The 25,853-nt window shown below is 49.8% G+C and overlaps 1 protein-coding gene across 1 annotated transcript in view; it reads right to left on the reverse strand.

Moving 5' to 3' along the window:
- Window positions 1–25,853, reverse strand: part of STIMATE (STIM activating enhancer) — a 64,660-nt gene that overhangs the window by 6,712 nt on the left and 32,095 nt on the right. The window contains exons 2-6 of the mRNA XM_011739634.2: window positions 12,494–12,542; window positions 9,381–9,476; window positions 6,575–6,696; window positions 1,696–1,808; window positions 585–662 (exon numbers count right to left, since the gene is read on the reverse strand). Of these exons, the coding sequence (XP_011737936.1) occupies window positions 585–662; window positions 1,696–1,808; window positions 6,575–6,696; window positions 9,381–9,476; window positions 12,494–12,542 (458 nt within the window). The remainder of the gene's footprint in view (window positions 1–584; window positions 663–1,695; window positions 1,809–6,574; window positions 6,697–9,380; window positions 9,477–12,493; window positions 12,543–25,853) is intronic.

A 25,853-nucleotide genomic window follows, 5' to 3' on the forward strand; every position in this document is an offset into this window, starting at 1 on the left:
TGTCCTCAGGTTCAGTTTTCTGATCAGTGTGTGCAAGGAACGTGCCCTGAGAAGTCTTTGTTGTGGTAATTGGGGGAACAGCCTGTTTGGGGCCTGGAAGCAAGGTCTCTGGACACGCGTTCCGGGACCCTCCCCACAGACTCCGTGTGGGTGGCCAGCACACCCTGCCATTGTCTGTTTGTCCCAGCTTCCCTCACCACTTCTGTTTCCTAACTTCTAGCCACTGTGCTCGGGAGTTTCTCAAGATCCGTGGTCAGGAATGAACGATGGGTACGTTTGAAACGATCCTGAACTAGAGGCTGGCGCTACACATGGGTGGGGCTTCTTGGTGGGAGGCCCCTTGGCAGGGAGGGCAAGATAAAGCTCCCAGGCCCCTCCATCCTGGATGGGGGCCCTGGGATGGGGCCTTGCCTTTTGAGGGGGTAATCATGCCATTTTCAGGTCTGGGGGTGGGAGAGGTGGCAAATGGTCACGCAAAAAGACCTAAGGGCTACAAAGTGAGCTTTCTGTCCGACTCAGAACTTTGGACAGGAACCCTGCCAGGCACGGAGCAAACTGACGTAAAAACGCAACATGGCACTGACGTTGACAAAGAAGGGGACGATCAGCATGACGATGGCCAGCTTCAAGTCTGGGTTTTCAATGGGATTCAACAGGGCCACCTGTAAAGAGAAGCAGACTCAGTGAGGTAGGGAGAGGCCACTGAAGAGTGTGCCTGGGGTGGGTGGGTGGTACCCACAGGCCCTGAGGGAGCCTTAGCTTACACGCTTCCCCCAAAGCCCAGTGGGAGCATCACCTCATGCCCAAGGTTCCCAGATGAGACTGTCCACAAGGAACCCTTGGAGACAACATGGAGCAGCTGGTGCTTCGGCAGCATTCCCCTCAGTGTGGACTTGCAAAGTGCAGTGGGCATACAGCCACCAAGCCAGGGCAAAGCAAGCAGTGCCCACTGGGAGAGTGGAGTGCAAGCTTCAAGGGGCTGGAGGAGTGAACTCAGCAGATGCTCATTATAGACACCAGCAAGGAGGCCCCAGACCACGTTCTAACAGAAATCCCACACCTCAACCACCCCAAAAAGACAACAGCTCTGAAAAGCCTTGGCTTATTTTCTTAAATAAAATCCAGCCACAAATAAAACCCAAAGGAGGCCAAGCTGAGCCACTTGTTCTCAAAGGCTTCTGGCTGGTCTTCCGTGGGCATTTGGGGATGAGGAGTGGGGGTTTATCTACACAGAACTGGGGTCAGAGGGCAGAGGCCAGGGTTGGAGAGCCCGTAGGCTGGCCAGGGCATCAGCACGCCGAAAGTCACAGACTGTGGAAGCTGCCTGTGGCACCAAATGGCTCAGTTAAACTATCAGCCAAGAGAGATGTGTGACAGGATATCTGCCGATGTAGAAACATGTGTCGCTGCAAGGCCTAAAAACCACCATCAGATGGTAGCAAGCCAAGGGCAGGGACTGTATTTCATTAGTTTTATACATCCCAAGGCTTCATCTAGAACAGACATTTAAAGTGGATGGACACTAAGAATTGACAAGCTCTTTGGAGTAGTTGCCACATCAGACCAAATCCAGGACGCATTCACAGAGTTAAAACAGAAGTTTGGTTTTCCTAGAGTTGGTGTGTGTCGGTGATGGAGAGGAAGTGCTGCTTGCTCAGCGTGGCAAGGAGCTGCTAACGCAGGGACGAAGCAAACCTTTTTCCACTGAAGTATGAGGAGGACGATGAAGACGACAGATTTTTCAAAAATCATGATCACGATGTAAAGAGCGCACTGCCCGACCCAGGCTCCACACTGCAGAGGGTCTCCTGCAGGGACAGGCAGGTGCTTAGTCACACGGGGGCCAGGCATCCGAGTGAGATGATGTCCCCACCCCACTCCCCCACACACCCCAGAACCCTGGCTGTAAAGGTACTTAATGAGTCCCCCAAAGTCTAAAAGATTACCTCATCCTTAACAGACAAATGCAGCATTTTAAATAAAATCAGAGAATTCCTTATTTGAAGATACTAAAATGGACTTTAAGAGATCCTAAGATGGGATTAAAAAGCGCTAAAGTTAGGAAATGCTCATTGCTGGAGCTCAGAAAAGCTGTTCTTTCTGCCTGCTGGCAGCAGAAGCTGTATGAAGCAAGACTGCTATTCTTATCCGTTGTTGATTTTTCCAGTGACGGCAGGGCTACCCCTCCCTTCTCTGTCCACGAGTGGACTGATGTTTGTGGAGGATGAAGCAGGACCCAGTCGCTTTGTCTCCCACCTCCCCACCTCCCATTCCTTACCCCACTCCCCGGGCCATCCCTGATACCCCAGCCTTGAGAGCAGAAACGTGACTCTGGAGGAATCTGGACTCTGACTGTCCAGCATGGGTCACTCCAAACACCTTGGCCAGGGACAAGGAAGTGGAGAGAAGCCCTTGGGGCAAGGGGGTGGGAGGGATGGGCCGGGGCCCAGGGCTGTGACAAAGGTCCATCTAGGACCCCTTCAGTCACCATGCTTAAGAAACCGAGGGACCTAATAGTCCAAGCTGGGGGACATGCAGGCCCTGGAGTGTCTCCAGGACATTCTGAACGGAGAGAAGACCAGCCCCTCCAGGGAATGATCCTGTGACATGAAGAACCCTAGGGTAGCTCCTGGGAGCCACACAGGCCTCCCCAAAGTGGGAGACCCATGGGAGAGCAGGATGTGGGAAAGCCGCCTGGGTCTCACCCTGGAAATTCAGAGCTGCCTTACCATAGCTGGTCAGAAGAGGGGGTACAGGGTAGCATTTTGGGGGGGTGGGCAAAGGCCCTAATCCAGGCTGTGAGAAGATAATTTGGTCCAAAGAGAAATATCTAGCTTCTCATTTGGCTTTTATCGGTTCTGTAGCAATCCCTGCTTGGGCACCCATGCTGGAGGCCCACGCCCTGCCCAAGCCTGTCAGCTGTACACAAGGGAATGCCTTTATGCAGCTGTAATGGACAAAACACCACGCCATTCCCTTTTCTGGAAAACCCGGGGAGAAGTGTGGCAGAAAACAGGCAGAAACATATCAGGCACCTCTTCTGAGCAATTCCTTTCTACTTTCACTTAAGGGATAGGAAACATTTGAGCCAAAAAACTCATTTCAGAAGCATAATCCCTCCTTGATAGGTTAATGAGTTTTGCAATCCTTTTCCTTTCGGTAAGTCACCAAAGCTTATCAAGAGCAGTTCTCAAAACAACAGATGAACTTATTTGTGAGAAACCATTACGTAAGTTTGAGGACAGTCGGACAGAAAGCGCCACTAGGAAATCTCTCTGCGAGGACTGGAGTGTTTGGGAGCCAGCAGAGAGCGCGGCACCGCTTATTTACTATGGAAGGACGTCCGCTCGCTCGGCATGCTCACTCCATCTGCTCTTCGGTTTTAAGTGACTGACAAGGAGGAAAATGCTTTTCCTCCCACCCATCTCACGTCGCCCTGGTGTTCTAAGTTTCTGCTACACAACTTAGCTGCAGCTGCCTCTTTAATTTAGATGCTAGAATAAGAAAGTTCAGAAACGAGAAAAGAGAAAAAGCAGCCGTGACCCCCTCTGGCACACCATTTCCTCTGGGCACCCAGATCTCACGCAGCCACTGTTGGGAGAAGCGCAAGTGGCTGCTGTGTTTCCTGACTCCTGTTTCACCTGTGAGTCTTTCAGACGTGCCCCCGCCCCGCCCCAGTCTCCTCTTTAAAGAACAGACATGCCAGGCAGTGTTGCATGTCCTGCTTTGTCATTGCTGTTACTGTTTTCTTAGAGACGGGGTCTCACTCTGTTGTTCAGACTGGAGCGCAGTGGCATGAACACAGCTTACTGCATCCTCAAACTCCTAGGCTCGAGTGATCCTCCTGCCTCAGCTTCCCAAGTAGCCGGGACTAAGGATGCGTGTCATTGTGCCTGGCTAATTTTTAAAAACATTTTTTCTGTAGGGACGGGGTCTTGCTTTGTTGCCAAGGCTGGTCTTAAGCTCCTGGGCTCAAGCGATCCTCCCCGCTTAGTCCCCCAAAGTGCTGGGAATGACAGGTGTGAGCCACTGCACCCGGCCCTGTGTGTCTTGCTTTTTACTGCAAGGAACAACCTCAGGCATGTAGGTGTTTTGTTTAGGTTTAATTATTTCCTCAGTAGAAGTCACAGGAATAGGGGCCAAAAGGAGGGAACACATCTGTGGTGAGAGGCTTCCAAAAGGGAGAGTTTGGCCAGGGACGGGCAGCAAGACCCATGAAGCACCGTGACCCAGACGTCAGGGCTTCCACATGGGAAAGAGTGGCATGGTAATCAGAGTGCAGACACCATGCACTGGATCTGGTCTCAACCGCCGGGGCTGTGTGGCCTATTTCCCTGAGTCCCACATTCTCATCAGCAAACTCATGGCTTTCTCTTCTAGGAACAAAAGACACGTCGTAGAAAATAAGCCCCTCTTCTCCATTTACACGAGAAGAGAGCTGTGGGGACCTCTGCCTCAAATGGATGGGCAGGATAACAGGTGTGGGAGGCGGAGTAACAGCCCCACACAGTTGCCCACATCCAAATCCCTGGAACCTGGGCGTGTGCAGCATCACACAGCAAAGGAGAATTGAGGCTGCAAATGGAATTAAGGTTGCTAGTCAGCTCACTTTAAGACAGGGAGAGTATTCTGAGGGTCTAGGTGGGGCCAAGGTAATCACAAGTAAATGTAAATCACACTTTAAAGTGGAAGTCCGCAGGAAGTCAGGGCAACTTGATGTGGGATAAACCCAGCAACTGTTGTTGGCTTTGAAGATGGAGGGAGGGGCTGCGAGCCAAGGCTTACAGGCAGACTTTAGAGGCTGGAAAGGGCGAGAAAACAATCTTCCCAGAGGCTCCAGAAGCCAGCCCCACTGACACTGGGACCTTAGCCCAGTGAGACCCATGGCAGACATCTGAACGAAAAAAGATAATCAACTTGTGTTGTTTCAGTTTGTGCTATGAAGTTTGTGGAAATGTTACAGTAGCAATAGAAAATAACATAAATTGATGGAAATAGAAAACAACAGGTAACTGAGCAGACAAGCTATCCTTCCTCAGCCTGGGGAGGACTCAGGATAGTCCCTGCAGCTTTATTTGGAGACATTCTGGCTTGAAGACTCTGGCTCCCAAAGGCAGTGGTGGGATGACGCAGGGGCAGGGGCCGAGGCAGGCCAAGAGACTGAGAAGGAGGCTGATCTACCCTTGGGGATAAAGACAAAATGTGAGGGAACAACTGGTAGCATTAATGCTTGGTGTATCCGAACCAGACCTGATCTTCACTCCCAGGTCACTGAGCAGCACCTGACTGACTGTGGTGGATCCACCTTAGCACTGGTCAGCTATAGTAGAGCTGGGAGCCACGCCTTCCAGAAGGGATCTCAACTGCAAAGGAGTAGTTGTGAGCACTGTTTGTGGGGGTGGTGGGAGGGTTTAGGTATCCTGGTGCAGCAGGCCCAGGCTCCCATAGCTATGCACCGGCTGGGTGAGCTTTGTGCGTCACGTAACTCCTTTGGGTGTCCATTCTATAAATGAAGATGACGCTGTGTTAGTCCCCCTGCTGTAGTCCATTTCTGTTCCGCAGCTGAGGACTCAATGACTCGCAGCTTCTCAGAAGCCTTCCCTGGAGCCACAGGAGGCACACGCTGTGTGTTGGATGCTATCTTAAGTCAGTGACTCATCAGGCATCAAGTAACGGGGCTAAGAAAAGCCCTCCCCTGACTTCATCTCCCCTCAACAGAGACAAACAATTACTTGAGATTTCTGGAAATACCCAAGGCACTCATTGCCAGCTCCATGAATTGGCTCCCCTTTTAAACCGTCAGTGCCTTGTGAATCTTCAGTCATCTAGGAGTGAGTGGCCCTTGAGCCCACAGCCATGAGCTCTTTGGGACAGGAGAGTGCGGATCCCGAATTCCATCCGCTCTCCCTCCCTCTTGTCCTCTGTGGCTCTCTCAAGGCAAAGGTTCCGTTGATGCTGCTCCACCTGGGAAGAGGAGCTTCTGCCTGCAGACACCCGGGGCCAGCTGTAAGGGTGGGAGAGAGCTGATGTTACCCCTAACTCTGTTCTGAACACCTCAGAGGGCAGCGAGGGCCTGAGGAAGCCACCCTCCAGTACCAGCCGTGTGGAACGGCCTGGCGACAGGACAGGCACAGATGTGCAGCAGCAAGAGAGGCACGGCTCGCTGCCTCGTTACTGAACACCCTCAGAACATGAGGGCTGCCCCATCTCCCTAACCTGCTGGCACGTGGCGTGAGCTCGATAGGCAGCCTGGAGGAATGAAGAGGCCCTGTGGTCCTGTGTGTGGGACTGCTGGTGTCTTCCAGGAGAAGGGACAGACATTCAGCCTTCTCTCTGCATCTAGTGTCTCCTGTCTCCTGCTACCTTCCCTGCCATAAGGTGAGGGCCTTGGCGGTAAAGCAGGCACCCATACCCACAGGAGGGTGAGCTCGAACCCAGAACAGCCCCCTCTACCACAAAGAGGAGACAATGGCAGCTCTCCAGCCATTTCTGGATCTGTTTGCCTGGTGGGCCGCATGGGGCAAGGAGCAGAGACCTCCAGCAGTTCCCTCATGCCCTGTCCACAGCACATTACCATATTCGCCGAAGCGCAGGGACTCCCACTGCTGCCACTCCACCAGGACGCTGACGGCACGCACCCCCACGTAGATGAGCAGCATGCCCACAGTGGCATCCAGGAGGAAGTTGATGAGGTACCTGTGAGGACAGGGCACATGCATGCTCACGGCAGAAGCCACAGGGCCAGAGGTCATGGCTGACGCGGGTGGCCTGAGGGAAGCGGACGGACCCAGCATTTGTTTGGGCCCATTCTGGGGGCTGGCAGCCCTCATGTGCTAGTGTAGCTGTCACTTCCAGGTGCCTCCCAACCATGTGCTGAAGCTCATCAGGAGTGGGACCACCTGAGGGAGGTGAGTGAGGGGCAAAGACACTTAAAAACTGCCAGTGCTGGCCGGGTGAGGTGGCTCACACCTGTGATCCCAGCACTTTGGGAGGCCGAGCCAGGCGGATCACGAGGTCAGAAGATCAAGACCATCCTGGCTAACACGGTGAAACTCCGTCTCTACTAGAAATACAAAAAAATTAGCTGGGCGTGGTGGCATGTGCCTGTAATCCCAGCTACTCGGGAGGCTGAGGCAGGGGAATCGCTTGAACCCGGGAGGCGGAGGTTGCAGTGAGCCGAAATTGCACCACTGCACCCCAGCCTGCGCGACAGAGCGAGATTCCATCTCCAAAAAACAAAACAAAAACCTGCCAGTGCGTCTGCCAGGTGAAGGTTCAATGGAAGACAGAGTACCTGGAAGCAGCCAGGGAAGTCACCAGGAAATAGAACTTAACTGATGACAGAAATGCCTATGCAATGATTCTGCTCACTCCCTGAAAGTCCAGCCCAGGAAGCCCAGAACAGTGCTGCTGCACCAGAGAGCTACAGGAAAACAGCCTCTGGGGTTTCACAGACAAAGAGGGCAGGGCCACGTGGCCTTCGCCCATCCCCATCTGCAGTCAAGCCTAAGTAATATTTTTACACTTTTTTTTTTTTTGAGATGGAGTCTCCCTCTACCGCCCAGGCTGGAGTGCAGTGGTGCAATCTCAGCTCACTGCAGCCTCTGCCTCCGGGGTTCAAGTGATTCTCCTGCCTCAGCCTCCCAAGTAGCTGGGATTACAGGTGCCCACCACCACACCCAGTTAATTTTTGTATTTTTAGTAGAGACAGGGTTTCATCATGTTGGCCAGGCTGGTCTTGAACTTCCGGCCTCAAGTGATCTGCCTGCCTTGGCCTCCCAAAGTGCTGGGATTACAGGCCTACACCACCGTGCCCGACCTACACTTTAAAGAGAGAGCTTTCCTCCCTATGGGAAAAGGCAAGATAACTGGGGGAATGAGAGGAGGATGCTCTGAAGGGCGTGCCACATGGACTGTGTTCTTGTAAGGTCTGTTTCCATCTGACACAAAATCTTTTCTCTCACCAAAGAAAGGCCCTTTGCCACTCACCCTCTCTTGAGGACTTGTACCCAGATCCAGCTGAGCACTGCTGACCACAAGCCCCAGCTCTCCACGGTAGACAGAGTGGGAGGCAAGGGCACTGGGTCCAGTACTGACCCTCTGAGATACCATGTGGCTCTGAAATCCTTGCAGGTAAGCTCCAGGACACCACATGCCCCAGCTGTGGTGGGCTTTCCAGTGGCTGAGGCTTGAGACATTTTGTGCAGCCTCACAGCCTCCTATCCCGGGCTGGAGCTTTGGTGATGTGCACACAGCACTCTGATGCCAGAGGGCGCAGCCTGTGCTAGGGTAGGTCAGCAGGAAAACCCATGCAAAGAGGGAGGGGGCATTTCTCCTGCCTGCCCTTCCTCTGTAAAATCACAAGGGGTCACTCTCAGACCAGAGATGGCAGGAGCAGCAATTGCTTCCAAGGCAATTTCTCTCTGGCCTGAAGCTATGCTGCTCTCAAATACTTTAATTTGTGTCCAGAGCATCTCACGCCTGCGAGAACAAGGACATGTGATGTACATACAGGCCTTACTTTCATTCATTCACTTAGCAAACATTTACGAGCCTACTGTGCGCCACGCCTTGGGAATAAAGAGAGAAACTTCTATGTTCCATACTCAACACAGATGATTCTGACATAGCAAAGCATCATGTGGGCCCTGGAGGCCAGACTGGTTTGGCTCCATGACTCCTGAGCGGTGTGAACTTACAGTATATATAACCTCTCTGTGCCTCAGTTCCATAACTGTAAAATGGGGATAATCAAAGTCTCTATTAATATATGGCAGGCTGCTGTAAAGACAAAGGGAGGCAGAAGAGGTAGGCAAGCCTCCTCTGCCACTCCACCTGCTAAGAGAAGAACCATGTGGGTGCCATTAGCAAGGAGGACAGAATATCATGGCAGGATTGAGGTCACAGATTGCTCTGGGGGCTGCATGGAAGGCACACTGCAGTGATAAGGTGGAAGAGGTCAATGATGGTCAACAACAGTTTTGACCCTGAATGGGTGATGCCACAGAGTAGCCCCAGTGTGTCCTCCTGTGAGCCCCAGTGAGACACTCCTGTAGGGCATTATTCTTCCTTGCCAGGGGTGGCTTGGAAACTGGGAAACATAAGGACACTAGAAAATCAAAGGACAGAACTTGGATTGATGAACAGAAAGCCAGTGCACAGGGAAGTGTCACCATGTAAAGCCCTACAAGCCGACTGATAGCTGTGTGTGTGAGCTCCAAGAGAGCATGCACAGCATGGTCTCTCAGAGGAGCACAGAGGAAAAGGGGAGCACCCTCTCCTCAAGCCAGAGGGAGCAGGACCAGCAGCAGAAAGCAAGGCCAGCCTATATTTTCAACGGAGGGGCAGCTGATGTTTGCACTCAAACAGGGGCCACTTACAGTGAACAAGGGTCCTCTTCAGTAAGATCTGCTAGGTATACGTTTGCAAAGTGGATGAACAGCATTCCTATGGCTTGCTTGGAAGTGTCTAAAAACCTGTACAAAATAAAACCAACACTGGTTATCAGCCTGACAGGAGGGCAATATCCAATTTGAGGAAAACGAGAAGTCTGAAACAGGAAAAAAGCCACCCAACCTTCCAGTCACTGGTCATCTCTTCCCGGGCCTCGAATGCTAACTCAGGCTCGGCATCACAGCCACCTTTCAAAGCCCGCAATAACATTGCCTTTGAAATCCCTAAAAGGCCGGCGCGGTGGCTCAAGCCAGTAATCCCAGCACTTTGGGAGGCCGAGACGGGCAGATCACGGGGTCAGGAGATCGAGACCATCCTGGCTAACACAGTGAAACCCCGTCTCTACTAAAAATACAAAAATTAGCCGGGCGCAGTGGCGGGCGCCTGTAGTCCCAGCTACACGGGAGGCTAAGGCAGGGGAATGGCATGAATCCGGGAGGCGGAACTTGCAGTGAGTGGAGATCACGCCACTGCACTCCAGCCTGGGCGACAGAGTGAGACTCCGTCTCAAAAAAAAAAAAAAAAAAGAAATCCCTAAAAGGTCAAGGATTGATATTTAAAATATGTTTTAAATTTTTCATGTTCTTACTTCAAAATAAAATGCTCGATCACAGCTTTGCGATGCAGCCCAAGGACTGCCTCTATTTTAAAGTGCTCCCGTTCAACTTCACTCACAACGAGCTAGATTATGCGTGAAATTAACAAGACTAGCACAAATCCAGTACTGCAGCTGGATCCCTAAAGAAATTTTAGCTGCTGCCATTTAAACAACGGGCTAGATGAGGGTAGGCACACCTTTTCTGTAAAGGACCAAAGAATAAATATTTGAGGTTTTGTGCACCATACATCTCTATCTCAACTCCTCAGCCCTGCTGCTGGAGAACGATGCAGTCATAGACACAGCTATTCCAATCACACACACCGGGCCTGCGGGCTGTAGTGTGCCAGCCCCTGGACTAGACGATAAGCATTTCAAAAAAGAAAAAACAAGGGCGTTAATCTCTGAGAGGAGCTGTCCCCCCGCCTATGTGACAGGAGCACGGTGGAGACAGCGTGTGCCTTCAGTATGTCCTCCGCCAGCAGTACCAGGCAGTCACTCTCCTCTGTGGTCGAGGCACCTCTTGGTCATCTCTGTCTCTTGCAGCCTCCCAGCTGGGCAGGGTCTCAGGACTGCGGAGATTATCCAGACCAACCCAGTGATGGTGGCTGGAAAATCATTCCCTAGACTCATCGGAAAGGAGGAGTTACCAAAGGACAATGTATGTAAGACTCAGAGAGCCCCAAAGCTAGGTCTCCACCAGGTCCTGCCCCAGACCTGAGGTGGGAGTCATACATTCTAAAGTTAATGGGGTTTGAGAAAAATCAAAGGGGGGGAAATAAAAAGAATTATCAACATTCGGCAGCAACATGTTTAAGAACAAGCAAGTACACACTTAAAAATTTTATCACAGTGATTACTGACATTTCCTCTGAAGGAGAAAATGGCTATTTTGTTAGGAAAGGTGCAAGCCCAAGGCAGCCTAAAACAGGCAGCTTCTTGTGGACACGAGCTGTCCTGAAGAGCTGACTGTATCCTTCCAGGTGATGTATTACTTTAGAGTTTTGTCTTTAGAACCTACTTCTGAAGCTTTACCACCATTTTACGAAGGAAAAATTGTGACTGCAGGATCATCTTCTGTGAAATAAATATATGCTTGATATATTACATCAAAGTCTATATAAGAAATATATGTATTTGGTCTCTGTCCTGGTTTCTGACACAGAGCTCCTAAAACACTTGTAATCTCCTGAGTAATAGAGGTGCTAAGAGGAGTTTTTGTTCTAATACTTGGTCTCTGGCCTTGGTCCTGATACGAGCACCTAAACCTCATGGAATTTCCTGGAAGACAGCTTTTTGCTCTAATGAAGCAAGCGTTAGTGGGCTCCTAGATAGCTTCGGGATGGGGCTAGTCACCAAAAGGACCAAGTCATGATTAGAAACTTAGAACTTTCAGTCCTAATCCCCCACCCTCCAGGGAGAAGGGAGGGGCTGGAGACTGAGTTAATAATCAATCATGCCTACATGATGAAACCTCCATAAAAATCCCTAAACAATGGGATTTGGAGCGCTTCTGGGCTGGTAAACATGTTCACGTGCTGGGAGAGGGGCACACCCCAACTCCTGTGCTCAGGACCCTTCTGGACCTCGCCCAATGCACCTCTTCATCTAGCGTTCATCTGGGTCCTTTATAATAAACCAGTAAATGTAAGTAAATGTTTCCCTGAGTTTTATGAGCCGTTCTAGCAAATTACTGAATCTTAGTGGGGAAGTGGGGGTTGTGGGAACCCCTGACTTCATAGCAAAGTTGGACGGAAATGTGGATACCCTGAGGACCCCACTACTTACAACAGGCACTGAAGAAGGGGGCAGTTTGTGGGACTGAGCCCTTAACCTGTGGATTCTGTTCTAACTCCAGGTAGTTAAGTGTCCGAAGTGAATTAAATTATGGGACACCCAAGTGGTACTTGCAAAGTTGGAAAGCTGGTTGATGCTGGGGGAAGAAAACCCTCATATATTTGGTGTCAGAAGTATTTTGAGTAGAGAAACAGTTTTCCTTTATGCTAGGACCAAGAAAGACTCATTTGGAGAGAGGAGCATTTATATGCTATGTTTGACTGATCTCCAAATTTGGGTTAGTTTTTGCTTGTACATATAGACTACAGAATCCAGGAATTTAAACCAAATCTAACAACAGGTAGACAAAGATGAAGCAGCCAGCATTGGGGAGTGATGTATTTGTGTATCTTCCATCTTCTAGAAGTGGAAACAGAGTGATTCTAAAATAAAGGTAGGATCAAAAGTTACCTGGAGAAACAGAAATGCTTTCATCATATACATAGTTCCTGATGAATTTAACTCAGGGATTCCAGGTACATGATATTATGTATCATTTCTCACATTCCATGCCCTCCCCACTCCAACACCATACCTCATCCCCACCCCTAAGACTCCCAACATAGTCAAAAGCACTCCTGAATGAGTTAATACCTAAACACATACCATATCCTCCACGGACGTCTTTCATGCTTTGGTTCTCTGAAGCGTTTGACTGAAAGAAAAGACGACGTCAGTAGCTTTTCAAAGAAGCAATGTAAAGCAAGATGCACATACAGGCTGGGTTATCAGTCTACTCGCTGTGTATAGAACCAAGGTAAGGCACTTTCTCTGTTAACATGTGACAACACACAGTAAGCCCAGCGCAGGCCACTGAGGTCCTGTGTTGCTGATGATTGGTGTGGACTCCTTAGAACTGGACTCTTAGGGAGAAGGACTCCTCATAGCATGTGGAAAACTGTATTTTCCCCTTTGTGACACACAAGGCTCACTTGGATAAGGACTGGTAATGACAAAGTGAAATGCAGCTGCTTCTAACTTCAGGATGTGCTCTATCCAAGGACAAATCCATCATCCACTCAAATGTTTACTGAGTGCCTACTCCAACCCAGGCACTAAGGATACAAAGGTAAAACCAGTTTTCTTGCAACCAGGGGGCTAACACGTACATATCACATATGGTGTGATACATGCTAGAGAAGAGTCAAGTCTGCAGCAGAATGATGGCACAAGGGAAGGATGGTCAACCCTGCAGTGGGGACCGAAGCGTTTGTATGCCTTCCATCTTCTAGTGAAGAAGAGACTTTACTGATGGGGGATGGTCAAGCCAAGCCCTGAATGCTGGGTAAGAATTTGGCAAATGGATCAGGGAGGGGAGAGAAGATACGTTCTGAGAAATATCACAAGCCATTAGGTACAGGGACGAAGCATGGCAGTGTGTCTGGCCTCATTTAATTTGGCTTCAATACAGTAACAAGGGAACCTCCTGGGGGAGCAGCAGGTAACAGGGTGACAAATTGAGCAGGGGCCAAAAGAGGGACGATCTTGAATGCTGGGCCAAGGAAACTGGAATGAATCCTGTAGGAAAGGAAAAGCCAGGGAAGAATTCTAAGCAGAGTCAAAGACAGGTTGGGACTACGTTTTAGAAAGGCAGTTCTATGGCCGGGTGTGGTGGCTCATGCCTGTAATCCCCGCACTTTGCGAAGCTGAGGTGTGAGAATCTCTTGAGCCTGGGAGTTCGAGACCAGCCTGGGTAACTGAGTGAGATCACGTCTCTACAAAATATTTTTTAAAAAGTAACCATGTGTGGTGGCACACACCTCTGGTTCTGGCTGCTTCAGAAGCTGAGGTGGGAGGATCACTTGAGCCTAGGAGGTTGAGGCTGCAGTGAGCCAAGACTGCACCACTACACTCCAGTCTGGGCAAAAGAGCGAGACTCTACCTCAAAAAAGGAAAAGAAAAGAGACAAGATGAGGGGAGGAGGGGAGGGGAGGGGAGGGGAGAGAAGCTCTGTTAATTGAGTAAACAGTGGATGTCTGGGCACATTCGGCAACTACCTGATTGGCCTTGGATAGCGAAGAACTCGCCCGATTTACGTTTGAACCTTGGGTCTGTAGACATGACAGCCTGAACAAGAGGAAATGAAAAGTTTTGAGGCTAAGCATCCTCCATTGAAGTGCTAGGCAAGTACTTCACAATGATTCTATCTACTAAAAGAAACACTGAAAGTGCTGCCTATGTGATATTTTCCCACAGAAAAGTACTGTGGAAGAAACAGACGCTGACGCAAGCCCACAGAAGATGCCTCGTTACTCCTGGTGGTGGGCAAGAACCTACTTCCGTCAGAGTAGGAGGAGAAGGGAGACAGGGAAGGAGAAAATGGTAGCCAAGACAGTAAACTGTACTCTGAATAAACACAGGCAGTCTGCATTTGCCAGGCAAGGACTGCCTATACAAAGAATTGCAGTAACAAGTCTGTTTAGAGAGACATGTTGATAGAGAGAGAGACCAACGAGCAGGTGAAGTTGTGAGGAGGTCTGTCATCTCGTCAACACATCAGAGATCCTAAACCTCACCAACGCCAGAGAATCTGGAGTCCAGGCCAAGGGGTTCTGCTCGCCTCAACAGCTCTTGGAAGCAGGAGGCCCCTTCTCTTAAGCATGCCAGATCTCACTCGGGGGCTGGAACTCAGGAAGGAGACAGGAGAAAACTAGGCCAGGACAAAACCATCTGGAGGGAATGCCCCCAGTCAGGGCCAGAGCCACTGCATGCTCATTTCTCCTTCTACTTCAGGGGAATCTGTCCCCATCACTGTAAAATAAAGGACATCAAATATATCCTGAGGAGCATGTCCTTGTTCCTAGGAGATGGATGCCAAAGTAACACAGTGGCTGCAATTTACTTCTGAGTGGTTTGGGGGAATATATTATACATTATAATTATATATAATAAATGGTTTTATAATTATGAATAATACAACAAATTATATCATAAATCTGCTATAATTATACTATATTAACATTATATATACATACACACACACACACACACACACACGGAAAGAGAAGGAAATGTGGTATTAAAGGATGAACTGTGCCGTCTCCTCCAAAGTCGTCTGTTGAAGTCCAAACCCACAGCACCTCAGAGCGTGACTATGTGGAGACCGGGCCTTTAAAGGGGTAATTAAAGTTTAATGAGAGCATGTGGAGGCCCTAATCCAATATGACTGGTATCCTTACAAGAGGAGGAGATTAGGACATAGAAGTGTGAGTGCACCAAGAAAAGACCATGTGAGAACATGGAGAAGATGGCCATCTGCAAGCCAAGGAGAGAGGCCTTGGAGGAAACCCAGCCTGCTCACCGACACCTTCATTGTGGACTTCCGGCTTCCAGAACCGTGAGAAAATAAGTGCCTACTGTTTAAGCCACCCAGTCTGTGATATTTGGTTATGGCAGCCTGAGCAAATGAAAACATGTAGCATCACAACACTGGTGAACCTAGGTGAAAGCTATTTGGCTATTCATTACACTGTTGTTTAGGTTTTTCTGTAAGTTTAATATTTTTTGAAATAAAAAGTTTGGGGAAAAACATCCCAGAAGAATGAACTGGTGTAACCACTCAAAGGTCAAATGGGCTGGGTGCAGTGGCTCACACCTGCAATCCAGACTTAGGGAGGGGATTGCTTGAGCCCAGGAGTTTGAGAGCAGCCTGGGCAACACCGTGAGACTCCATCTCCACAAAAAACAAACAAAATTAGCTAAGTGTTTTGACGCATGGCTGCGGTCCTAGCTACTCGGGGAGGCTGAGTTGGGAGAACTGGTGGAGCCCAGGAGGTTGAGGCTACAGTGAGCTATCGCATCACTGTGTTCCAGCCTGGGAAAGACTTTGGCTCAAAAAAATTTTTAAAAACCAAAGAAATAAAAGACAAAGGTCAACTTAGCAATAGCTATCAAAATTTTAAATGCCCATGCTCCTTTAATCTACAATGCACTGCCAGATACACGCTATACAAGTATTATTGCAGGTGTGCCAGGATGCATAGGAGTATTCACTGCCATACTGTCACAACTAAAACTGATGCCTGTCGGTATGGGCTTAGGTCTGTATGACACGGTACATACGTTCAATACAATACTAAGCAGTTGCTAAAAACGACGAAGTAGGCCAGGGGTGGTGGCTCACACCTGTAATCCCAGCACTCTGAGAGGCCAAGGCAGGCAGATCACCTGAGGTCAGGAGTTTGAGACCAGACTGGCCAACATGGCGAAACCCCGTCTCTACTAAAAATACAAAAAAATTTAGCTGGGTGTGGTGGCGTGTGCCTGTAATCCCAGCTACTCAGGAAGCTGAGGCAGGAGAATCACTTGAACCTGGGAGGCGGAGGTTGCAGTGAGCCAAGATCACGCCACCGCACTCCAGCTTGGGCAACAAGATTGAGACTCCATCTCAAAAATAAATAAATAAATTAATTAATTAATTAATTAATTAAATAAAATAAATTTAAAACAAGGTAGAACTAATATAGAAGATTTCCAAATTATATTAATACATTCTAGAATAATATGCCTACCACGATTCTGTTCATGTCCACTCTGAATGGATATACATTTATGCTGATATTATGCATTATTTTTTCCTAGAAGAATACATAAGTGACTATTAACAAAGGCTATGCTGGGTATGATGGCTCAAACCTGTAATCCCAGCACTTTGGGAGGTCAAGGCATGAAGATCGCTTGAGGCCAGGAGTTTGAGACCAGCCTGAGCAGCAAAGCAAGACCCATCTCTCCAAAGAAATTTTTTTTTTTTTTTTTTTTTTTGCTGGGTACGATGGTATGCACCCGTAGTCCCAGCCACTTGGGAGGCTGAGGCGGGAAGGGATTACTTAAGCTCAAGAGGTTAAGCTCAAGAGTGCCACTGCACTCTACCCTGGGGAACAAAGTGAGACCCCGATTCAAAAAAAAAAAAAAAGAAAACAAATCCAAGGGCTACTTTTGATTAAAGGAATTATGGATCAAGGAATTCACATTGCTTTCATTTCAGAATTTACAAAAGACAAGACAAACTTATCTCAGAGACTTGAGGCAATGTAGCAAAGTGGGATGTGGGAGAATCACTGTGACCTACAGCTGGGCTTCAGACAAGGAATGGAGGAGAACGGTGTGCCCTGCGACAGCCACATATAGCAGCACTTCTGATCAAGTTCAGAATGGAATCGATTCTTCTGAATCAGAGCAGAAGTGTGGCTCCTGCCTCCTTCCTCTCCACCTCCTATCCCCTTTCCCTAGAATAGTCCAGAGTCTTTTTTTTTTTTTTTTTAATTAAAGGAAGAGGAAATACTAAGAGAGCGTCTCCAAATCAAATTTGGTAAAGGGGGTAAAAAAAAAAACAGAAAAATTCATTCATCTGCCGTCACGTGTTATTGAGGGGCCTACTGTGTAACAAGCCCCATTCAGCAGGAGATGAAACGCACAAAACCCTTGCCTTCATCACATCCTAGTGGGGAGAGGAACAACATATGGAGCATGGCAGACGGTGCCAAGTGTGGAGGTAAACACAGAGGCAGGCGAGGAGAGAAGAGGGCTGGCACGCGGGGTCTGAACTGTTGGTGAGGAGGTATGAAGGAGAGCCCAGGCCCGAGGAAGGAACAGGCTAAGTCACGAGGGTCTCGGGATGAGCCGTCCAAGTAGAGGGCTGGAGGCCAGCAGGCAGAGCAGCAGGGCGTGCGGGAGAGGCAGCTGGACCTGTGCCCAGAGCCCAGGCGAAGAGCTCCACCTGGGCCTGTGTGTGGTGGCCAGGCAGCTGCAGCCACAGTCCAACAGGCTCCCTCCGGTTGCTGTGCCGAGAACAGCCCACAGGGACGGTGTGGCAGCAGGGAGCCCACTAGAGACAACTACCCACCCCCATCCATCCCCCGCAGTAACCAGGACCACATGCTGGCACTGACCGGGGCAACAGCAGAGGGGAGAAGAGGTCAGATTCCAGTTGGGTCTTAAACATTGAGCTGAAGGTCTGCTGACGGTGGATATGGGATGTGGAAGAAAGGATGGCTGGGGCTGACTCAGGAGGTGGGAGTTTACACTGTTCCACGTGGTGGCGGGGGCACTTATCTGCAGGTAACAAACAAGGACGGGTCTTTGTGTGCCTCACAGACAGTGAGCCAGGCACCCCGTCCCATGGCAACAGTTGCACCCTGCGTGGGCCTGGCAGCTGCTCCTGCAGAAGCCACACCATGCTCAGAGTGGCTCAGGCAGGGTCCTAGGACCACAGACCTTTCTTAATCAGTGGTGTTCTGCAGGATGGAGGGGACTCGCTCAGAGGGAGCCAGAGCAAGAAAAGCATAAGCCACCCTTTCTAACACATCCTCATCCCCACACTCCCCTGAGGCGGAGGCTGGTGGAAGGGAGCAGCCACACCTCAAGCGCAGGTCAGGCTCCCGACCACAGAGCTGGAAGCCAAGGCTGATGCAGTGGTGCCTGCAAGAGCCCTAATGAGCAAAGAAAGGGGAGGAGGGGGAGGTGGAGACTGAGGCCTGCAGCACTCAGTGGCATTGCCTTTGCACACAGGTCCCATTCCGTTGCTTTTGTGATGAGGTGCACCAATTGTCCCCAAGCCACAGCAGGCTCCTAAGCAGACTCGCGGGCTTTTGTGTACAGGTGTCCTGAAGATAGGCATGGGTCTCATCAGCCCTGAAAAGGAGGAGTGGTCAACAGCTGGGATACAGTCAGACAGGTGTGGCTTTGAATCCTGTCTCTGCTACTATCTAGCTATGTGACTTTTGTATATCACAAAAAAGGGGGAGGTAGGGGCTGCTATGATCTGCCAGGCAGGTTGTCTCCAGGATTAAACGAGAAGACAGATGGACACATCAGTAATGAACATGTGCTCAGGAGAGCATGCCTCACCGCGGCGTCCCCACCCTGCACCTTGTCACCCTTCTCCTTCTCTCTGTATCCATTTTCCCCACTCCCGGGGCTGAGCCATCCCCGTCCCGGTTTCTGTGAAACGTGAGACCTTGGGTCTGCCAGCTGCAACCCCTCCATACCAATTCCTCCTTTGGCCGCCCTGGCAGCGAAGGGGCCTAATCCTAGGAGGATCCTACGATTCCCCAACCCTGCTCACCTTCCTGCCATCCTCCCAATGCTCTGAGTGTTCTCCTCTGTCTCCCATGGTTCTGTTCTCCCTCCACAGCCTCCCCTTCTTCCTCTTGACTCCTGGGGAGAAGTTCCCCTCTCAGGGCTTCTATGCTGAGGGCTTGCCAGGCTCCACCTCCAGCCCTGGCCTCCCAGTGATGCTCCAACTGCAGGCTGGCCCAGTCAGCTGGGCCAAGTTGTCTCCTGCCCACCCTGCTAGTCCCGCCCAGCTCTGCCATTCCTGCATAGAATGGAAGTGTCCTCTCCCTGGGCCTCCTTACTCTCCTTCCTCCTTCCCACTCAGCTGTCAATCTCCCCTGCCAAGTTGCAACTGAAGAGTCTTCTGGATAGGCCCCTTTCACCGTTTCTACCAGCAAGCTAGCCCAGCCCCTTAGGACTGCTTTCCTGTGCTGATGAGACTGCCTCCTAACAGGCTTCCCTGCCCCGATCTCTTTGACTGCCTTTCCTATCCACCCACCCATCCACTCCACCAGCACTGAGCACTTACTCTGTGCTGGGGATACAGTAATGGACAATACAGACATGGTCCTTGCCTTCAAGGGGCTTTCAGTCTAGTTATGCTGTGTACCATCCAACTTGCCTAAAAACTTGCCTCATCTTAGCATTAAAATACATCTTTTGGAAAAGGTGAATATATGGAGAGTATATAAAATTCAAAAGAGTACATTCTTTTAGTAGTGTTGTATGGTATTTTTTTCAATCTCTCTTCTTTCAATTTTATATTTAAGTATAAGGAGCATATAGGTGAGTTTTTCCCTCAAAATCTGGTTGGCAATGATAGTGGCTGAATGGTGGTGCCCCACATGGTATGTCTCATAACCCCCAATATCTGCAAATGCAACTTTATTTGGAGAAAAGGTCTTGGCAGATGTTAATTAAAGATCATGAGATGAGATTATTCTGGACTAACCAGGTAGGCTCTAAATCCAATTACAAGTATCCTTATGAGAGATGGAGGAGTACAGAGGGGGAAGAGAAGAAGGACCTGTGAAGATGGAAGCAGAGAACGGAGTTATACAGCCACACACCAAGGAATCCTGGAGCCACCAGAACCTGGAAGAAAGAAAAAAAGGTCCTCTCCTAGAGCTCTTGGAGGGAACGTGGCCCTGCCCACACCTTGACTCTGGACTCGGGGCCTCAGAACAGTGAGAATACATATCTGCTGTTTTAGGCCAAGAAGTTTGTGATTATTTGTTATGGCATCTCCAGTAAACTAATAAAGATTCTTTTCTCTTTTTCTTTAAAAGAAATTCAAAGAGTACATGTATTACTCCACTGCTGATAAAGACATACCCGAGACTGGCAAGAAAAAGAGATTTAATTGGACTTACAGTTCCACATGGCTGGGGAGGCCTCAGAATCATGGCGGGAGGCAAAAGGCACTTCTTAAATGGAGGTGGCAAGAGAAAATGAGGAAGATGGGGCCGGGCGCGGTGGCTCAAGCCTGTAATCCCAGCACTTTGGGAGGCTGAGACGGGCAGATCACGAGGTCAGGAGATCGAGACCATCCTGGCTAACCCAGTGAAACCCCGTCTCTACTAAAAAATACAAAAAACTAGCCGGGTGAGGTGGCAGGCGCCTGTAGTCCCAGCTGCTCGGGAGGCTGAGGCAGGAGAATGGTGTGAACCTGGGAGGCGGAGCTTGCAGTGAGCTGAGATCCGGCCACTGCACTCCAGCCTGGGTGACAGAGCGAGACTCCGTCTCAAAAAAAAAAAAAAAAAGAAAATGAGGAAGATGAAAAAGTGGAAACCTCTGATAAAATCATCAGATCTTGTGAGACTTATTCACTGCCACAAGAACAGTATGGGGGAAACCACCCCCATGATTCAAATGATCTCCCACCAGGTTCCTCCCACAACATGTGGGAATTATGGGAGTACAATTCAAGGTGAGATTTGGGTGGGGACACAGAGCCAAACCATATCTTTCTGCCCCTGGCCCTTCAAATCTCATGTCCTCACATTTCAAAATCAATCACGCCATCCTAACAGTCCCCCAAAGTCTTAACTCATTTCGGCATTAACCTAAAAGTCCGTGGTCCAAAGTCTCATCTGAGACAAGGCAAATTCCTTCCACCTATGAGCCTGTAAAATCAAAAGCAAGCTAATTACTTCCTAGATACAACAGGGGCACAGGTATTGGGTAAATACAGCCATTCCAAAAGGGAGGAATTGGCCAAAACAAAGTGGTTACAGGGCCCATGCAAGTCTGAAATCCAGCTGGGCAGTCAAATTTTAAAGCTTTAAAATGATCTCCTTTGATTCTAGGTCTCACATCCAGGTCATGCTGATTCAAGATGTGGGTTCCCACAGTCTTGGGCAGCTCCACCCCTGTGGCTTTGCAGGGTACGGCCTCCCTCCTGGCTGCTTTGATGGACTGGCGTTGAGTGTCTGCAGCTTTTCCAGGCTAACAGTGCAAGCTGTTGGTGGATCTACCATTCTGGGGTCTAGAGGACAGCAGCCCTCTTCTCACAGCTCCACTAGGCAGTACCCCAGTGGGGACTCTGTGTGGGAGCTCCGACCTTACATTTTCCTTCCACACTGCCCTAGCAGAGGTTCTCCATGAGAGTTCTGCACCTGCAGCAAACTGCTGCCTGGGCATCCAGACATTTCCATACATGTTCTGAAATCTAGGCGGAGGTTCCCAAACCCCAGTTCTTGACTTCTGTGCACTTGCAGGCTCAACATCATGTGGAAGTGGCCAAAGTTTAGAGGTTGCACCCTCTGAAGCCACAGCCTGAGCTCTACATTGACCCCTTTCAGCCATGGCTGGAGCAGATGGGATGCAGGGCACCAAGTTCCTAGGCTGCACACAGCACAGGGACCTGGCCCACGAAGCCATTTTCTCCTAGGCCTGTGATGGGAGGTGCTGCTGTGAAGACCTCTGACATGTTCTGGAGACATTTTCCCCAAGATCTTGGGGATTAAATTTGGCTCCTTGTTACTTATGCAAATTTCTGCAGCCAGGTTTATTTCCCCTCAGAAAATGGGTTTTTCTTTTCTATCACATTGTCAGGCTGCAAATTTTCCAAACTTTTATGCTCTGCTTCCCTTACAAGACTGAATGCCTTTAACAGCACCCAAGTCACCTATTGAATGCTTTGCTGCTTAGAAATTTCTTCCTCCAGATACCCTAAATCATGTCTCTCAAGTTCAAAGTTCCATAAATCTCTAGGGCCAGGGCAAAGCGCCATCAGTCTCTTTGCTAAAACATAACAAGAATCACCTTTGCTCCAGTTCCCAATAAGTTCTTTATCTCCATCTGAGACCATCTCAGCCTGGATCTTGCCCATATCACTATCAGCATTTTGGGCAAAGCCATTCAACAAGTCTCTCTCTCTCTCTTTTTTTTTTTTTTTTTTTTTTTGAGGTGGAGTCTCACTCTGTCACCCAGGCTAGAGTACAGTGGCGTGATCTTGGCTCACTGCAACCTCCGCCTCCCGGGTTCAAGCAATTCTCCTGCCTCAGCTTCCTGAGTAGCTGAGATTACAGGCGCCCGGCACCATGCCCAGCTAATTTTTGTATTCTTAGTAGAGACGGGATTTTACGATCTTGGCCAGGCTGGTCTTGAACACCTGACCTCGTGATCCACCCACCCTGGCCTCCTAAAATGCTGGGATTACAGGCGTGAGTCAAGGTGCTCAGCCGCCATTCAACAAGTCTTTAGAGAGTTCCACATTTTCCTGTCATCTTCTGCCCCCTTCAAACTGTTCCAACCTCTGCCTGATACCCACTTCCAAAGTTGCTTCCACATTTTCGGGTATCTTTTCAGCAATGCCCCACTCTACTGGTACCAATTTACTGTATTAGTCTGCTATTGATAAAGACATATCCAAGACTGGGAAGAAAAAGAGGTTTAATTGGACTTACAGTTCCACATGGCTGGGGAGGCCTCAGAATCATGGCGGGAGGCAGAAGGCAATCCTTATATGGCAGTGGCAAGAAAACATGAGGAAGATGCAAAAGCAGAAACCCCTGATAAACCCATCAGATCTCGTGAGACTTATTCACTACCACAAGAACAATGTGGGGGAAACTGACTCCATGATTCAAATTATCTCCCATCAGGTCCCTCCCATAACACGTGGGAATTATGGGAGTACAATTCAAGGTGAGATTTGGGTGGGGACACAGAGCCAAACCGTATCAGTACAAAATACAATCAGTGAAAAGTCTCCCTTCTGGCTGACATCCTCAGTCCCTCTGTTTCCCTTCTCAGGGCCAAATGGTGTCCCCCAGACCTTACATATCCTTTCAAAGACATGCTGGACAACCACACAGATGCACGGATCTGTGTGTGGGGGGGGACAAGCCTTCACATGCTTTACATGCCAACCTGCCCTGCTCTCACCTACTGTACACATGGCTCCAATTTCTTTCATTAGAGGCTACATGGCATTCCATGGTGTGGCTGCGCCATCTCATTTACTCTATGAGCTGCTGCCACGAATGTCCCTGCCATGTACTATCTCTGCCTGTGTGGGCCCATATCTGAGGGGCAGATTCCTAGAGGCACACTTGCTACATCAAAAGCTATGTGCAGCTTATTCTGTGGCGCCGCTCTCCACAGAGGCTGTGCCAACTCACACTCCCACTAATAGCACGAGTACCCACATTCTTGCCAGCATGGTGTACTAGCAAACCTTCTCACTCTGACAGTTTGATTGCTAAAAAGGCTGTCTCAGCACGGCTGCAGCATGCACCCATCAGGTCGCTTGGGCGCAGGGGCACCTGCGGGGCTTGACACTGTCTACTGCCTTGAGTGGGCTGGCAGGGCTCCCAGTCCCACCCGATCTCACCTCTCAGACATGAGCCCAGAGCCCCTCCTTTTCCCCATGCTCACGCCCTCCCCTGAGGATACCGGGGTGTGGTGCTCACTCTCCCAGAAGTTTGGGCAGTGCTACTGGTGCCACACAATAGGACGGCAATTATGGATGACTCAATTCTACTTGTCTACTTCACACAGCACCCAACTTAACGCTATGTTGTTTGGTTTTCCACTCTGCATGTGGAGGGCGGGGACCAGGCACCCAGCTCCACCATCTTCCTCGGAGCCCAGTCCGGGCTGGCGCTCCACATGGACCCACTGACTGGCACAAGGAAGTTGGAATTTTACACTTTATGTCACAGAGTGGTAGAGTATCAAGTCAAAAAACACAGGCTTTGGAAGGGATATAATTTCCAGGTAGCAGCTGCAGCCCTATTTAGAAACTGAGTCAAAAAGCACAACTGTCTTGAGATTAAACACACAATTTAAGGGAGCTGTCTGGTCAACACGAGGCGCAGCCCAAGAGATGCAGGGACAGGAGGAATGTGGTGGGCTCCTGTCAGGTGCAGGGAAAGGCGTGTGGCTGCCTAAGACAGGGAAGCCAGGGTTTCCCGGCTGCAGCCCTGGCTACCAGGTGGTGCAGTCCCTTGCATCCCTCTTACCAGATGGCATTTTTCAGACCAGGACAACATGGGTGGAAGATCAGCCCTTGCTGAGGATACAGAACAGGAAGAGGCTCATGAACCTGGCAGGGCTCTTGGCACAAAGCTGCTCTCTGCCATGAAAATCCACCAAGGCAATTCAGTTAAATATTTGTATTGTTATATCTACAGTGTAACCTTAAAGCAGGAGGGTCATCACAGGCCTCCCAGTGGCCATTTTAGCTTCTGACTTTCCAAAAGTAGACATGTAAGATGCTTTGGATCACTCTCCCTCATAGACAGCAGGAAGTCAGTCACAGGCTCTGCTGGGACACAAAACCGCTGGTCCTTGTGTGAGACGTTGGACCTCAGTGTGTGAGCAGGTTTCCCAAGTCTCAGGAATGGGGTGCTCTGGAAGCCATGAGCTCATACGCCATAAGCCTGTGTGCTTTCTTGTTCATCCCTGGGGAAAAATACTCTCCTCTTCCGATGATCTGGAGGCAGAAACACACCCATAGTTTTGGAGTCCTCTGCCCCGTGGCATGTTGCTGAACAGGGCCACTCTCTGATGGCCTTGTTTCTCAAGCCGTCTCACGGGCCAGTGCCTCCTGCAACACAGGCAAGTGCTGAGGCAGCGGACTCTTCCCCTGGGCAAGTGGCAAGCAGTGCCACCTCCGGCTGAATATCAGCTCATAAACTAGGCAGTGTGACTCCCATTCAGAGCCAGAAGGGTCCTTGAGTGTCCAACCCCCTCCAGTGTAGGGTGTGGAAAACGGTAGGGGAAGAATTGACTTGTCCAGAATCACCCCAGCAGTTAGCAGAGGAGCCACAAAGAAAGCCAAGTCGCCCGGGCCAAGCCTTTCTCTAACCAGCACTGGTCAGGCCAGTGACCTTGAGCCATGCCTGGCTGGTCCTATGGAGCCCAAGCCCCCTCTCCACAATTCTTGACAGGTCTCCAATGCTCCAAAGGGCAGAAACTGTCCTGAGGGGTAAGCAAATCTATCTGCTGGAGGAAACCAGCAGTCAAGGAAAAGCCCAGAAGTGTTTCAGCACCTTCCCTAAGTGATAAACAAACATCCCAACAACCAAGCCCCATCTCAAACTTCCTCAATGCCCCATAGTAGGGCTAAAAACCCAGAGACGCCCAGGGAAAAAGTCCCCAGAAGTCACTGAGGTAGACTGCTGGCTGCTTCCCCACATCCATCCTCTCACTCTTCTTTGCTAAAACAAGCCCCTTGGTCAGGCAATTTAAAGACTACATTTCTCAGCCTCCCCTGCTGCTGGTGTGGCCACGTGACTCAGTTCCACCCTAGGAGAACTCTAAATCCAGGTTGGGCCACTTTTTAAGGAGAAATGGAGGTCCAGGTGATTCTTATGGCAGGGAACTAAAGGCAGTCAAGTCGGGAATAGCTTGAAATCTAGTTCCAGCTTTATCCACAATTTGATGACGTTAACCCAGTCAC

Source organism: Macaca nemestrina, chromosome 2 (genome assembly GCF_043159975.1).
Source record: "Macaca nemestrina isolate mMacNem1 chromosome 2, mMacNem.hap1, whole genome shotgun sequence".
NCBI lineage: Eukaryota > Metazoa > Chordata > Mammalia > Primates > Cercopithecidae > Macaca > Macaca nemestrina.